Source organism: Caloenas nicobarica, chromosome 1 (assembly GCF_036013445.1).
Source record: "Caloenas nicobarica isolate bCalNic1 chromosome 1, bCalNic1.hap1, whole genome shotgun sequence".
Taxonomy (NCBI): Eukaryota; Metazoa; Chordata; class Aves; order Columbiformes; family Columbidae; genus Caloenas; species Caloenas nicobarica.
In genome coordinates, this window is record NC_088245.1 from 201,569,992 (window position 1) to 201,587,783 (window position 17,792).

General features: G+C 34.9%; 1 protein-coding gene across 1 annotated transcript in view; it reads right to left on the bottom strand.

Annotated features, from left to right (window-relative positions):
- The window catches only part of CNTN5 (contactin 5), a 361,776-nt gene that overhangs the window by 127,050 nt on the left and 216,934 nt on the right, over positions 1 to 17,792 (bottom strand). The window contains exons 8-11 of the mRNA XM_065645468.1: positions 15,185 to 15,366; positions 7,949 to 8,085; positions 5,896 to 6,025; positions 3,545 to 3,695 (exon numbers count right to left, since the gene is read on the bottom strand). Coding sequence (XP_065501540.1) covers positions 3,545 to 3,695; positions 5,896 to 6,025; positions 7,949 to 8,085; positions 15,185 to 15,366 — 600 coding nt within the window. The remainder of the gene's footprint in view (positions 1 to 3,544; positions 3,696 to 5,895; positions 6,026 to 7,948; positions 8,086 to 15,184; positions 15,367 to 17,792) is intronic.

Genomic DNA, 17,792 nt, shown 5'->3' on the forward strand with positions numbered 1-17,792 from the left:
TAGAAACTGATGCTAAAATAATAAATGAGGGTTTGACTACAGATTAGCAAGTATCTGACTGGAATGTTTCAGAAACTTCAAGAAAATGACTGTTGATCACCATACTCTTGCCCAAGGGCTTAATTCTTCCTATTTAGGACCTAAATCAAAGTTTCAACCAAATATTTTACTACAAATCAAAGGATAAACTTATTCAGACCTGGATCCCAATATAATCCAGTTTTCTATAAACTCAGAACTTCTGATAAACTAAAAGATTCAGAAGTTCTTTGCAAAATTCTTACTAACTAAAAAGTTCAGCGTTCGAATCAATAACCAGGGTACACATGATCACAGACTGCCATAAATGACATACAGTTTTCTATCAGCCTATGAGACAATAGTTGAATCCAGAGACAAGTGATTAGTAAAGATAGTGAACAATTTTAATTATTGTGAGGTGACTACTGAAAATATGCACCTTTAATGTGGTTTTCTACTTACACTTCAGTTGCTTTTGCTTTCAGCTGCATTCTAATTTCAAAATAGCTTTTTTTCTCCTCCTCTTAACTTTTAGGTGAAAATGCTGATGAACTTCTGTTTGTTTGAAAGTATTAGCAACTCATTGAGATAATGACATATAAAAGCTGATAGTGATTATTAAATATCCTGTATCAGTAAGCTTCACAGACTGCCTTGTTCTTTTGAAGTGTTAATCTTAGTAGATCTTCAATATCATACAATTTGTTTCATTAAAATGTGGCTCGTGGCTTTTGCAGCAAGTCTTGATATTTACATCTGGTTAACAGAATGAATTATGAATACTTTGGATTCTTTATTAAATAAGTATGTTTCTATAGGGGTAATTTAGTCAAATTTATAGCATTTACGTGATTGTAACACCCAGAATTAAACTTTTTTTTTTTTCCAGCAAATATCTGTGAACACCCTAATTTTTGTGATCTATCTTATAGATTTGCCACTCATTCAGAACCAAGTTCAGAAGCACTGTTATAACATACAGATGTTTTACAAGTGGAATCAAATGATCTGACTGCTCAAAACAATGACTCCTCACCAGGCAGCGCAAACCTAGCATAGAGAGACTGTGAACAGGAAGACCTAGAGTTGGATAATTTGTTCAAAGGTAAAAACAGACCAAGAGATGGAGCTTATGAAGATTCTTTACATCATTATGTTGCCAAGTGAATGACTTTAGCCTTTTGTATTAATCTGAAATACCTGAGGCTTTCAGACTGTATTGCATTCCAGGAGCTGGAGTCAAGGTCTGACTGCAGCGAGGACAGGACTCAGCCACAAGTCCCGCGGGAACGAGCTCGGTCTTCTGCTCAGATACAAACTGAAGTGTCACTTGAGGAATTTCTGTCAGCCAGTTTTCGTTTGTATGCAGGAACACATAAAGAGGCAACACAGTTTTGAAGAGGTGGACTAGATGACAGCAGACCCACTAGTTAAGTACAATTTCTTCTTCTTCATAGTGAGGAAGGTCTCTTTTGTATTGAGACTTTTCTAACAGATACAGCTAAATGAAGCAAATTTCTTTGAAACACAACATGCACTTGGTACAAGCACTCTGTAGAAGAGGATTAGGTTGTGGCAGAAAAGAAAAAAATCTATGCTGTTGTTCTATCCTTGCCTTTCCTTGTTATTTAATCAGAATGCTTTTTTTAAAAAAAAAAAAACTTTGATGGTTTAACATTCTATGCCAACTCACCACATGACAGTTCCTAATTGTTTTTGCTGTGATTTTTATAAGCAGTCTGTGAAGAACGTCCATTTTCAAAGTATATATTTGTGCTCATCAAATAATGTCAGATTATTCCTTTTTTAAAAATGTTTTACACAGTTCTCTTCCAATGACTCCTTCCCAGTGTTCAAAACATGGAAACACACATACTACCTCCATTGATTTACATTTTCTTTCCCCAAATCACAATAGTTTCCTTCATGTCCTCTTCATACGGATTTTATTAGTGTTGTTTAAAGCATACTGTATATAGAGGCAGAACTGAGTTCCCTTGAAAATGATATTTACCTCTCCTACAGCCCCCTATAAACAGTAGACGCAGGAGAACTGCTCTGGGTGACACAAGATATTCCCTTAACAGATGACTAAAAATTAGGTTGAATACAACTCAAGTCTTTCAAAGATTTGAAATAGTTAACCAGCTTTTTATCTTCCATGTTTCACCATTTCCTGGTCCAGCCTCTGCCAAAATAAGCAAGTATCAAAAGCTGCAAATACCATAAAGGTAGCTCCAGATCTTATTTTCATGAGAGTTTTTATTTCAGAGTTAGGCTATATTTTGACAGACATCAAGTACCTACCCAAATGACTTACTGGCCTTGGATTAAAGTGTGATTTACATGTGGTGATCAGAAAAACCATAGTGAGTTTTGCGGAGATGAGAGGAAAAGGTCATGTAGTGAAAACAGTTAACTGTGTAGCTACAGCATAGAGGCATTGGTCTCAGGACATTTTATATTATCAGCATCTTTGTAATACTGTTCTATCTTGTCGATATGTACTATACAACACACAGCTGCTACTAAAATTTGTATAATGCTGTTCCACTCTGCTCCCCTGAAGAGCATGAAAAGTTACCAATTTTCTTCTCAGAACAAAAAAAACGGTATGAGATGAAAATAAGACTCACTTGAATGAAATGGTTTTTGCAGCTAACAAGGACAGATGAGCTCTACTGTTTTCATCAGTATTGTACAAATGAACAAAAAGGCCTTGCTTTTATCTTTTTGACTACTACCATGCAAATCAGTTTAAGTGGTCCATTCACACACGTTGCCAGAAAGAAGATAAGATTGCTCTGTGTACTTAAAGATCATGTGCAGGGTGGCAAAACTATTCTAGTGTACAGACATGCAATCTTGTAAAGTGCAATTACAGCTGGCATTTAACCTCCAGTGCTTAAACTACGTTTAAAGTACAGAGCTGGACGGAACTTATTTAATCAAACATATTCTGTTAAATGAATGTGCTGCTGAGTACAGAAATTACTTGTATAATTAAATCCCATAATGGAATAGTATTTTTCTTCTCTGAATAATTTTAAAGCTATTCTTAGACAGACTTCCATTGTGATCAAGATGCAAATCTGCCTTATTAAAATTATTTCAAATGAATAAGCACATTTTATATTTTATGCAGTCCTGACTACTTCAGCCTCAATGCTTTTAATACCCTCATACACTAAATTTGAAATATCTCTTCAGTGTAACTGAAGTATTTTTGAAATGTGTAACAGAAAATAGAGAGAAAAACCTCAACCAAACAAACAAAAAACCAAACCAAACCAAAATGTAACTTCTTTTCATCTCTCTGCATCTCTGAATGATTACTTAGATTTTTCATTTCCACATTGTGGAAACAATTAAGTCACTACTATCAGACAAACCAGCTTGACAAAATAATTACGCCATACCCATGCTAACATAGGCATGCTCTTGTCATTAGCAGTATTTTCATATCATATCACACAATCAGACATCCAAACACAATGTTTATTTTACCGAACAAGCTTCTGACCTCTTATTCTCCCTTAAGGCTTTGTCTCCTTTCTTCCAAGTGATAGTTGGCTTTGGAGAGGCTTGTGGCTTGCACTCAATGACAACTTCTTGGCCCTTGGTAATAATTATTGTTTTCCTCATTTGATTTAGTGGGAAAGTGGGAGCTGAAGCTGTTGAAGAGAAGTGACATTAACTCTACAGAGAACACTCACAGCTTTCTGTTTCATTATATCCTAATAAAAGATTAGGATAATAGATATGATTCAGGGGATAGGATCTCAATTTTTGACTTGGAAATTATTAAACAGCAGATTAGTTGGAATTTTGGAAAATATTTGAAATCAGCAGCCAAGACTAGATGGCAAGTCTATAACTTAATCCAGTTATGAATTAGTGAGATGTCCTTCACTTCAACATACTAAGATAAGATTTCTTGTGAAATCCAACAGCTTCAGAAATTAAATACTACAGTTGATTTAGCTATACCTTTTCCAGAGTTTTTTGATTTCATAGCTAACTTGTTAGAAGAAACTAGTTCAAAATGAAAATAACTTTAAATTCCACAGTTATCCATGAATACACTGTCTAAAGTTAATTCTTGCAAAAATATTACTGTTAGAGAACTTTTATTACTTTCCCTCTTTATATTTTTATGAATACTGGGAACTGAAAAGTGAGAGCTTCTTAGAAGAAGATATTTAGCCATGTCTTGTTCTTAGTACTTCACTTTTCAAGAAGTCTCATTGATTACAATGCATCAGATAAGGTAATAAATGTATCACAAAATGACACTAATTACTGTAATTTCACATCATCAAAGGACAGTTGTTCTGAAGTAATTTCATTTGTTTCTGTTTTTTTTAAACTCAAGTTTTGCAAAACCAAGCCCCACTCCCGCAACTATTTCAGCTGCACACATAGGAACATACTGGACTCCATTGTCTCAAATATGTAGGAATTTCCTACCATTATTTTGAGTAATTTTCATATCAGAGCTATTTATATGGACAATTTATTCTGTTCTTTTTCCTTTAATAATCCAGAAAATTAAACACAACTGCTTCATTAATGCAACAGTATGGTTAAAATTTAACAGGGGTACAATTTCACAAGTGACAAAATGAAAGGCTGATTTTACTGCAGCAGCATATAATGGCCGTTTCTGATATTAGAGAACATCAAAGAAAGTGTACAACTACCTGATATAATAGGTATACCTATTTTGTAACAGACATAAAAAATAGAGGAAGAGAACATTGTAACCAACAGCGATCTCTCTGCTGACTCAATCACAAATGACATAGGAAAGTGATGGAAAGAGAGCAACCATTGACTGCGGGTTTTAATCTATTTCTAGACAGAAATATTTCACAGAGTTGTCAGTGCAATTCTAATGTTCTCCATCTAGGAAATAGTGGAAATGTACTAGATAGGTTATTCTTTACAGGAATCAAATCTTAGCTTAAAGGTAGTGGATTATTTCAGTAACTTCAGCTTTAGTATTCATATGACTGGGAGTTTCCAAGAATGATTCCTAGGTGCGGGTTTTGAAATTTGTAAGGTTTGAGCAGTGCAGAGGTCTCTAGTCTCTGATATGGCCACTCAATTACTTTAACAGATATCTGTCTTCCAGCTACACCATAGTCTAATAAAGACCATGAGACTCTTCTAAGTCTATCTCACTTAACCCTGTTGAAGTCCTCTTCTCAATATTGTCCCATTGTGTTACCACAGTTTGCTTTAAGGAAAGACAGTGTTGGAAAGAGATGCTTCAAGTTTTTCTTCATTAAATACCTACTTAAACTTTTGAATAATGATTTTTTTAATTGTATTTCCAGGTAACACTAAGTAGTGTATTTGCTTTCCTATGGGATGATATTAGCTTAAGTACAAAACTTCCAGTATTCACTCAGTTTTTGTGACTTCATAGGAAATTTTTGCACCTTTAAAACTAAGATCATGCTTAATTACCTTTGAATAATGGTCTTGGTAGAATTAATAATTTGATTTTCACAGAGACTAAAATATACTTACTTCGTCTACGTTTCTTCTCCTGCACTTGTTTTTACAGAAGTAAACAATATTTTTCCATGTATTTGAACTGATATAGCTTTATATGAGAAATGGTCACAAAATGTAATTGAGTCAATAATTTATGAAATAATATTTTCATTTAACAAGAGGACCTGTGCTCTCTCAGGCAACAAAGGACCCCCTCATATATGAAAATGCAAGAAAAAAGAACCCAATTTTATCTGCTCTGCTAAGTTTGGACTGGCACAATCTATTCATTATCGTAACAGACCACGAACAAATGTAATCATCAAATGGAAAAAAAGGAACAGCCTGTTCTTTTTTGATAATACTCACCTAAAATCTTCAGCTCGGCACTGGCATAAATGGTGCCATACTTATTTTCTGCTAAGCACTGATACATTCCAGCATCTGAGAGATTCACACTGTGGATCATCAGAACACCATTAACCATCTCAATTCTGCTCTGTAATGGAATAATAATAAAAAAATATTCTATAAAAGCAAACAGACACTGGAAATTTGCTGTGCTATTAGCTTAAGGCAAAGGAACAAAAGACATTATTAAGCTAAAATAAACCTGAGCAACAAATTTACTTTTTATTTTATATAAGGGATTATACGAATAAAGAAAATGGGGGAGGGCAGAAAAAAACCTCAAAAAAAAATTTAAAGATAAATATTTTTCAGTGTAAATTCACTGTCTCCAAGGCTTACTTTTGTCTGTTTTCTTGTTCGTCTGCTATTACGCTTACATGATTTTTAAAAGCAGTTCATCTTGGGAACTTAAATGAAGCAAGAAGTCAGTTGTGGGTGTAACATATCTGACAATCTTCACACCTCTATAAAATATATGGTTTCAGTCATGGTACTTTTTTTTCATAAAACTAGATATAAAAATTGCTTTCATGAGTAAGAGTTAAAGGTTCTAATCAACTTCATCATTAGTGCGAATTTCTTATTTGAAAGGACACTAGTAGAAAATAGTTACCACAGCTGGAAGAGAAGGGGCATTGATAGCTATTTATGGAAATGTGTACTTGATGGAGCTGTATAGTGAATAATTTGAACTGCTATAGAACATCTCTAAGTTTCATTATTGCAGTTGTTGTAGTTTTAATTAAAAATTGATAAAGAACAGAGGAAATTGTGAAAAAAAGTCTTCTGTTCCCCAGTTTAAACTGAAATTTAATTTGAAATTTCAGAGCTTGGTGCAACTAATGGTTTGGAAAATCAGAAAAGCAAAAACTACAGCTATTTAAATTGCTTCCATTTCAGGACTAATAGCTCCATCTAAAAAGGCAGAAATGGATAGTAAAGTAAAGGCATATAACCTTATTTTCAGTGCCTCACAGCTTCAAAAGTAAACTGTGTTTATGTTTCCTTTCTCATTGTCTGCATAATTGGATGATGTTCACAGATAGAAATGACATTCACTGAAAAGACAGACATTACACCTTTTATATTCATAAATCCATTCTGTGAATTCATTTAGCAATGGAGACATTTTCTCCCAGAATTGAACAGCTTTATTTTAATCTGAAAAATGCATGAAATAAATTTACAAAACTTTTCTTTACAGAATTTGAGAGCATAAAAATGGACAGGCGCTAGGCAAAACTCACATGATGTGGGCTGGTGTGTTGATGATTCAGTGAAAGAAACAGAACAAAGTAAAATAAGGCAGGCCATGCCATGAGTGGTCTTTTAAAATAAAGAGAATTTTATCTAGATCTAATTCTAAAATACAGCAGGTGACTGTATTTAAAGACTTTACATTCTAGGAGTCTTACATGGAACATTTTAATGGTCTTGATGGTGAGTTCTGTTACTTGCAGAGAATTAATAGAATTGAAAACTGATGAAAATATCATAGTTACTGTGCCTCTTACATTATCCTGCAAGTGTTTTGAAGAGTATGATTATATACAAACAAAATGTAATAAATAATATAACATTGGGGGAAATATGAAGGAATGTGATTCAACAAATACAGCATTTCTCTCAGTTGTTACTATATTTTTATGCAGAAAAAAAAAATAGATAAAAAAAGCATAATACCACTACCTAAAAGAAAAATAAAATAAACGTACTGGAGATTGCTTAGATGTATATTATAGTACAATGGCAGATGCTGTTAGAGACAGCTCAGAAGGTCACACCTCTGAAATATTTCTGAACTACAGAGAATTACTGATGAATGCAATTTTACATTGCTTGAGAAGGTTCAGAGGAGACACGCATAGAAAACCTGTCTGTATACTAACACTTAAGAAACCAATACAGAAAACAGTCATTTCTGAAGTACTTTTCAGGACTTTCTTTAACTGACTTTAGGTGAATGAAAGGAGAAACGTGCAACATACTGGTGACTCCTCATCTAATGTACCTGTGGCCAAAGAGGAATTCCGTTTTTCAGCCAACGATATGTGGGCCTTGGCTTTCCAGTGGCTTTACATTCCCATCGGAGCTGATCTCCACTGTCTAATTGAGTATCATTAAGTTTTTCCACCCAATGTGGGTAGGCTGCAAGAAAAAAATACCATGCTGTACATGAAGCATATAAACTGGTAAGTCTCTACCCAATATGCAAAGACCTAATCAACAAGCTTAAATTATGGCCTTTACGAAGCTCAACTTACTCTCAGAAAGAAGCACTTTTAAACAAAAAAACCAAAACCAAACAAGAAGATAATAAACAAAACTCCATAACTTTAAAGGAAAAGCTGTAATGGCTCCAGGCAGTGATCAAGAATGGACATCTGCCTGATTTAATAAAGCCCAATGGGTTAAATTACAGCACTGTATATTAATGCATTCATTGTTACTGAATTTCAGAGCATTTGCTTGGTAGTCACAGTACAATATTTAGTAACTTTTCAAGACTTAAGCTATTTACATTTTGATAAGGAGGTCAATCATCATAGACTCTGTTCCATGTAGTTTTCCCATTTACTAGGAAATCATGGTTTATTCAGCTAGGAATGACTGAGCATTTGGTAAGGTATTTGTACATATTTTAATTAAAGTGTATTGGGTTTAATTAATATTTCAAGGATGAAAATACTTTTAATATTTTTAAGCACAAAACCCACGAGATTTCCAGCATTCATTAGATACCTAAATTACGCAACAAATCAATGTTAAAATAGTTTTTTTCAAAAGGTAGCTAGTTGTTAGGTGTATATGTGATCATTCGTACCTAAATTTCATGTAATAATCTGTTAAAGAAGCAGGGAATGGTTTTTTTTGCAGAGAAATAGATCTTTAATGTAGCAGCAGATTAGATAGCTGTATGTAGGATTACATGATTTGTAAAACTTTGTATGACTCGGTGAGGAATTGAGCATTCATACGCAGAAATAAAAAAGTATGGTTAAAAGCCAGCTTTTGGGTTTTCATACTGTAACCACACCAATTTTTATAGCAAAGAGGATGATAGATGAAATTAATTAATGATATTAAATGTTGGGGTTTTTTTATCAAATAGTAGAGAATAAGTAACTAAAAGGCCTTCATTGCTAAAGGAATGTAAAATTCTTCTGCTTGGTATGAATAGAAGTCCAGATCTTTCATAACAGTGTCTCCGCTTCAAATGTTGGATAATTGATAACATATTTAAACATGGGGAACCAAGTTTAAAAATAAATCTTTGAATCTAGCTGGCGTTTGACAGGTCACCAATCAAAGACGTGAGAAGATATGAAAAAGCATGACAAGTGACTAACTGCTTCTAGCTTACATCTCGTGCATGGATGATAAAGAAAGTGAATGAGGTGTCTATCATTCCTAGGCAGAGAATAGTCTGCTACAGAGTCCCTGAACAGAGAGTTGTCAGAAGCTGAAGACACGGCAGAAAAAGAATCACTTATTTCCCTTTTAGTAGAGGAAAACAGAGATAAGATTGCCCAACCTCACTCCCAAACCCAGGATCAAAACCATCTGCTCCTTTATTCTTCCTGTTACAGACAAGGCAAAGAGTGACATGCTCCGTATGTGCTCCTCTGTGCTGAATCACTTGATTCTTAAATTATATCAAAGGATACCACGAAATCCCCAGAAGCAGTTTGCAGGAGTCCCTGGTCACTTGTTGTCTACTAATTGTCCTAAAAATATAATTTGATTGCACTGTATAGCTGATGGTGTCATTGTCATTTTGAGTGTTTCGATATGCACAAGGGAAGCATGCTGAGAAGAAATTGTTTCCTTTGAAAATGAGTATGCTAACATGATTTTGGAAGATATGATAATTAAATGTGTAACTAAAATCCACAAAAGTCAGCCAGTGGCGCCATAAAATCATGCAGTTTCAAAGAGGTGCAAAACTGTTCCTACTTATATTTAATTCTTTTGAGTATTTTGCTTTTCCGAAAATTCTGCTATATGAGCCAAAGCATATCTAGTCTCATTTTGCTACACTGAATTTGATCTCATCATGAACCAGAGCATTCAGAATCAGAGTGTGCACCTGTTTACACTGAAATAAAATTGTCTCCCAAAGCCTGGCTGCAGAGATGTTCTCCTCAGTGCACAACTGCCATTCCCTACCCTCTGTCTGTGGCTGTCTTGATAGCACAGCCATGGCACAGGTTTTCCCCTGTAACCACAAACTTACAAACCACAGCAATATGATCAATTGGTATTAACAACCTTTTTTCATTAGTTGGGGCATTTCTGTCCTAGATTTTCTCCTTATAGCCTAAACAGCCTTTGGATTCATAATTTTCAAGCTGTTGAACTTGCCCTCAGCCAAAGAAATGACTCAGATTGCCACCGCTTTGAAAACAAGATAGCAAAGCAATAGGTAGGTGTAGCAGCAGTAGAGCTAAATGCATGACTGAGATAAACATTTTCAATATTTTTTTGCTTCCTTTAATCTCTCTATGTACTCCTTACTTTGCCATAGAGAGTTCCCTCTGCTCATTAGCAAAGGTCACTCTCCTTAATATCAAAACACTTGTTCTTAAACTCTGTCAATAATTTTAAAAGTGAAACATTTGACTGGATGTACAACTTCTGACTCAATGTATTATTATTTTTTTTAACAAAAATTTGTTAACATCATCCTGATACACATGAAAGCAAATAAAATTTCATTCTATAGTTGCACTTAATTTTACTTAGAAAATATACATTCTAAGAAGCATTTAAAGAGATTTCAAATGTATCAGATTATTTTTTCTCTTTATAAATTTAACATGAATCTTGGAGAAAAATGGGTGTTTGCCTATTTTTTATCTGTCCAATGAAGAGTTTTGGGCTGAATGTAAGAACAGAAGGATGTGTTTTATTATTCATTGATCTTTATGGATATTGTTCCATAGCTTTCTAAAGTGCTCCTGAGATTTTAAAATCACTGTTCAATCCTTGATTTATTTTATGCTGCATTTCTGTACCTGTTTATTCAAGGATGTCAAAATGTTTTACAAACTCAAATTGGCAATAAATCTGCAAGCTTACAGGCCAGTTTTTATATCGTCTGTGCAAAATCAAATTCAGATGCAGAAAAGTCAGCCTGCTTTCTCAAATTATTAAGCAACATTTGACTGAAAGAAAATTAAGGAAAAATATTGCATAGACAAATTATTTTGGGTAGTGTCCTAAAATGTGAATGAGATCAGAGTTTGGGGTGAATAAAATTCATTTTATGTGCACAAGTACTATTGGGAAGTATACGGCGAGAGAAGAATAGGTAGCTATCACAGTGAGAAAGATAAGATAGCAATTTTTGACTGAATCTCTGATTCTGACCAAAAAAATCTCTTATTCTCTAGACAGTTTTACTACATGTATCTAGGGCTCTGCTGTAGTGACAGCAGTGGATTTTCTTCCATACAGTTTTCATAAAGAAGTTATTAAAATGGTTTTTAAAATAAGGATGATCCGGTATGCTTATAGAAGCATTACAGAATATTCCTGCCCTCAGCACCTTGTTCCACCCCAGTGTTACAGCAAATCTCCCCTCCTGCTGTGACAGAACTGCTGCTCATGTGGACTGCTGTGAGGAGATCAAGGAATTGTTCCAGCCAACAAAAAAATGGCCAAAAAAGTGGGTTTATGGTCTGCTTCACACCACCACATTCTGCTGAACAGACACTAGTGAGTATGCAACGAAGAAGCAAACCCAAGAGGTTCAGCAAGAGACAGGAGCAGGAATTGCAAAAAACAGTGCTTATCATTGGGAAAATGCTGCTAGTCAGGATTTGTGGACGAACTGTGATAACAAAAGGTTAATGCCCAATTTCTCCACCCGAATTTTATTTTTTGTGCTCTCTCCTATTAACCAATTTGAACTTGAATACAATTTCTTGGAAACTACAGGATGAGCAGATCACTTGAGGAAAAATCACACCTCTCAAAATAGGCTGCAGTGAATATGAGGATGTCTTGCCCTGTCAAAATTTTGTTTTAAATCCCTTTGTCACTTTTACAGCTGATTTTCCACTAAGTGCTGAGACTACAACAATCTGAAATTGTCAGCATCTGAAATACCACCTTCTGAACAACATCTGAAGTGTCAGCTGCATCAGGCAGTCATGGTATATCTGGATTGCAGCACTAGGTAAGAAATGAAAAATCACTAGTTTGTGATTAAATGTGACCAGACAGGCAGACTGGGCATCCTGGGCTTTCTCCAAAATATTCTGTGGTGACCCACATCAGATGCAACTGATGAAATGAAGAAGATTCAAACAGACAGCAAGTGAGTTCCTACAGAGAAATGTAAATTGTGAGACTGCAGTATGGCACAGCTGGTCCTACAGCCTGCTCCACAATTTTACAAGAAACCCCTGGTAAGGAATGATGGCCTACATCTGAATTTCTGAACCAAAATAATCGCTGTCCCCTGGAGGAATCGATGCCAGTGAAAAGACAATGAGCTTACAGGTAAATAATTCATGTTGACTGTTGTTATGAAGAAAAGGTACAGCAAGCAGGAAATGCTGTTTCAAGTAATACCTCCATATTCTGCCATACCAGCTGTCAGCAAAGGAAGCTGAGAATTTTGTAAAGAAACAGTTGGCTAAATTTTTGCACTGTTAAAAACCTTCTTACCCAAGCCCTCTTACACCCCCGGAAAGAGTTGTCAAGGTTTATAGGCCAACAAGACATTAAAGCTGTCTTCAGGAGCACTGAAGGCTGCAAGAGGCTCACTGGGGAGTATCTCATCTCAAGGCCAAGAAAAGGCATTTGTCAAAGCTATTAACAGTTTGTATTTCTCATTCTGCTGTACTGAAGGTAGTTGCCAGTCTCCCCCATCTGGAGGCCCTCTATTACCTGCTCTGATATCATTCCCTGCTAATGTGGATAGGTGAAACTCTGACTCAAATCTGGGTTTGAATTACCTGTGAGATAGTCTAAAATATACGAACAAATTTAACAGTAACTTAATAATATACTAGTCTTACGTAACTGTTAATCAGAGGAATGAGCCAGTCTGGAGTGGACTCCCTTTCTACAAGATTAAAGCAGTTGTTCTAATATTATTGAAAAAAAATGCCAATTAGAACAAACTGCTACCCATAAAGGTAGTGACCATAAAAAATATAATTTTGACAATTGTCCAATGGTGGAGAACTAAAAATTCTTATTTCTATCTCTACAGAGTAGAAAAAACCTGACATAGAATATGTTTTCTGTGGACTCCTAGATTTGAATCTCATCTTTATTTCTGCTCAAAACAAAAATGTGTCCTGGCTAACGAGAGAGGCAGAGCTGTGTAGAACACTACAACATGTTTGCTATGATTTGAGTTCTGCAGGGTGCTCTTGAGGAAATAATTTTATTTTCCAGCATCTTAGTTTCTCTCCTGAAGAGCACCTTTTATATTCCTTGAACTTTGAAAGAATGAGGTAAAGATAATTGTAAATCCTTTATAAGGCGCTTTGGCATCTAGTAGTTTCACAGCTCTAGAAAACAGCTAGTAAGTGTATGAGCTGAAGTACACCTTGTAACGCCATTTTTTTTTTTTTTTTTATTTCAGACATTTTAAGAAATGTTGTTGAAAAATACCAAGCATGGTCCTAAATGTCCCTGCCCCCTGGGTCCCTAGCAGGAGCTGTAATACTTTCGAGGAAGTAACTGACAATAAGAGTTTGTAATATGGGAGAAATATCACTGGGGTATTGGCATAGTAGAAAGCATGCAGTAATTCCATGGCTTAGACTGCTGTTTTCAGTAAAAGTCTTATAAAACCTTTGCAGCAAGTGCAGTATGGGTCACACATCCAAAATGAAAGGTGCAAACTACCAGCTTTGCCATCGCATATTTTTTTCTAGCATATACCAGAAAAATTTGAAGGAAAAAAACTGCCTTTGACTCTACATGGATGAAAATGAAAAGCAAGAAGAGACACATCATCCAGTGATATGCTGATACTCCCTAAAAACAAGGGAGCTAAGACAAAGACATTGGAAAGCTGGAGGAGACAGGAAAATTGATTACAGATCTGAAAATATTGACATATGTGGAAAATAAACTCAATGTATGATGCCAGTCTATGGTTATTTCATGAAAGTGTGTAACAAAGACAGAGAACTGTGCATGGTCAGTAATGGGGAGAAAGCACTAGGAGCCGTAGGCTGAAATCAAGAAAAGAAAAATAAAAATGATTAACAGGAGAGACTCCTTAAAGGTATCTGTTAACCTCAGGACCTGTCTAAACTGCAGCAGTTGGAATTCCACTAACTGCAATATTTGAAGACAGAAATCAATTCAGTCTGAATGATTCGTTGCATGATCTCCTGCAATAGACCTTTCCTGCTAAGTATTTAAGGTTGTAGAATTAATGGAATTATAGGAAGCGACGACACTTTAATTGATAAGAAAAGGCAGGGGGGACTGAAACACATTTTCAGTACAAGCAAAAATTGACCTGTAAATGTTCAGTAAATAGGCTATGTCTTATATAAGCTTTCGTTTCTAGCCTCTAGGATGCAGCAACAATATTATAGAAAAGAAATTATTTTTACTAAACATGTTTAATTTCAGATCATGGGGGTTTTTTTTTCAATATGATGCATGATTCTTTTTTTTTTTGATTATCACTCAAAAAAACTTTTAGAATAACCAATCCCAGAGAGAAAATGTTCAGCAATTTCTGAAAATCAGCACCTTCAGAAATTGCATGCCTAGGTTGGGATTGAGATTTTTTTTTTACAAAAAAGAAGTACTCCTCTAGCTTTGATTCCTGTACAATTAAATTGACAAAACTCAGCACCCAGGCATGGCAAGGGTGAAACATTAATAAAATTGTGATAAAAATCCTAAGATATTTCTAATATTGTTTTCTGACTGATACATCATGCTTAGCTTGCACGTTATTTTTATATATATAAAATAATAATAATAATAATAATAATAATAATAATAATAATAATAATAATAATAATAATAATAATAATAATAAACAACCCAGACTTTTAAAATTGTGGAGGTACCCTTTAAAAATAAACCCAAACCCCATAAACATCAAATATGAAATTACATTAAGTCAGTTCTTTCAGGGAGTCAATTTCATTTATATTTCAGACTTTAATGCATTACTAAGGAACAAAAAGATATAATTTAATCCTTAACTGTGGACAAAACATTGCTGGATAATATTGTGTGCAGTTACACTTACTATACACTTGCAGTTGTCCTCTGAAGACATTTCTTCCACGAGAATTTTCAGCCTTACATTCATACACCCCTGCGTCCTCTAGCTGCACATTAGGTATTTCAAGCACAGCTTGGGATTTTCTCAGGCGGGCTTTACTTGGATTATGACCATTAACTTTCCTCCAAGAGATTGTTGGAACAGGGCTGAAATATTTAGTAAAATTACTGTTAGCACTCTTCTACTATTGAGAATAAAGATTCTGTTATCTAGTAGTTCAAACACCTAATAATCTAAGTAGCAATAAAATATAGCCACAATTAAGGTTCATATAATGCTTGATATACCTCACTTTCTGTAGGGAATCCTTAATAAATGGTTTGTTACATGGAATGTGTCTCTTTCATCCGCAAGGGAGGCCAAGTTTTTATTGAGATAGGTAAATCACTTGAAATACTCTCTCTAGAGCTTCTCTGGCACTCTGTGCTTTACTCCTGAACACTTTCACTCAGCAGGTAAAAGAGAACAATGACTTCAAAACCTGGATGAATTTAGCAAATTCCAACACTTCCCAATTTTCCTTCAATGAAACTGCAGTTCAGGCGATCAGTAAGTGATATGTCCATATAGACCGGGGGATTTCAGTACTACTGTGTCTTGGATAAATTTAGTTGACCAAAGTTTTGGAGAGCTTTGCTGTCACAATATTCTCTAAGTTACAAAACTGGTTGTGTAACAAGTATGTATTAATGGCACTACTGTTTCTGACTCACAGCACTCCATGCCTGCTCATGGGAGTGGAAGGGCTTTTTGCTGTAGCTTGCTGTTCCACACAGGTCTATGTGTAAACTGTGTCATTTACATTCATTCTGAGGGAAGAAATGGATTAGATACTATTTGCACTCATTATATTTTCATTTCAGCCAAAACACTTGTCAGTCATTGTAGACCCATTGGGCTTTTTGTTACAGATATATATTTGTCTAAATATGTCAGTGGATACTTAAAGGGGAAGGAAAAAAAAAAAAACCAAAACAATAAACTGTATTTATAAAATCTTTGATTGTGAGTTGAAAACTAGACTGCTTCAGGTATTCCAAAAAAAGCCTGCAGCATATCATAAAAGAAAACGTGACTGTTACATGCTGACAATTTTTGAAAAAATGTTTTGTATTTATTTGAATTGCCGTCAAGTCTAAGCCTAGCTATAAACACAGCTGGATCTTGTGGCAGTTTAGATGGGGAGAAGTACTTCATAGCAGAGGTTCAAACTCAAAGCTTCTATTAATTTCTGCTGTCATTTGCTAACTTCCAGTTGCTGTAACTATATGAAGTTGCATTGGAAAAACACTTTTTCCTCAGTATTTCAGGGTGTCCATTTTGAGACACAACAAATACAGACATGGCAACCAACCATGGGTAAAGACCTAGCTATTCTTCAGCCAGTTAAAATCAGGCTGTGAGTTACTACAGTTGTACTCAAACTTCCAGACAAGATGCTCCAAATTCTAGTACTTTATACAGATTCAGAAAATTCCCAGACTTGTAGCTGGAGCCCAGAAGGTTTCTCTAATCTTATCTCCTGAATGTCATAACTCACTGAATTTCATTGAGCCTGTTACCATAATACAGCCCCATATGGAGTGGTATCCACTATTTGAATATATCAGAAAGAAAAACATTGTGTCCATTATCAGTTTGCTGCACTGACTACTTAACCTGACAAAAGACAGTTTATTTGTAGTGTGTGTGGATTAATCTCTGAGGCATAGTCCACACAGTACTTCTTTATTGTTGAAAATAGTCCTTTATCACTGTCCCTCAGGGAAGACATCCATGTATAGAAATCAAATCACCTTTTTTTTTTCTTAGTAAACAAACCAGACTGATCTCTTTCTTCAGTACTCCAATCACGTATATCTTTCTCTTTTTATAGATAATTGCGGTTCATATGATAGGTGTGGATTATATGAGCTCTCTTTTTTCTCCTACTGTATCACCATAGAAACTTGATATGTTCTCACTATTAATCTCAAATAACTTTCTTGCTGACTGATGTCAAGTTTTGGTCTCCTGTAGGTTTGGTTTGAGGACTCTTCTGTGCAGCTTGTGTGGGTCTAATTTATAAAGTTTGCTTCCTATTAGAAGTTATTTTAGATACAATTAGAAGTTTATAAGAACTTCCCATTCTCATGGGAATGTTTAATACAAATTCAAATAACAAATAGGATATTTCTGTCTATGCACTAATAAAAATTATTGTCTTTAATCCTACCATTTATGATATTCCTTTCACATCCTTGGCTACATAATTTGATTTGATATACTTTGATAGCTATTTGCATATATTAGGAGTAGTACAAAATACAATATTAGTTTCTTGTTTTCCCATTTATTAACTCTTGTATTTCGTTTCTGTTTGTACATTTCTCTTTGATATTCAAATTTATACTCTTTCTTGATTGACTTTCTGGAGATTTTGTAACTCTTTTGCTGTTTTGGGTTCAGCTTTAAGTTTAAACTCCTTATAAGCGTGTCCTCTTTCTATATAGAATATAGTTATGTCATGATTGCTGGCTGCGAAACAGCCATCATGGCAAGGTGTTTCATTAATCATTACCGATCACAGCAG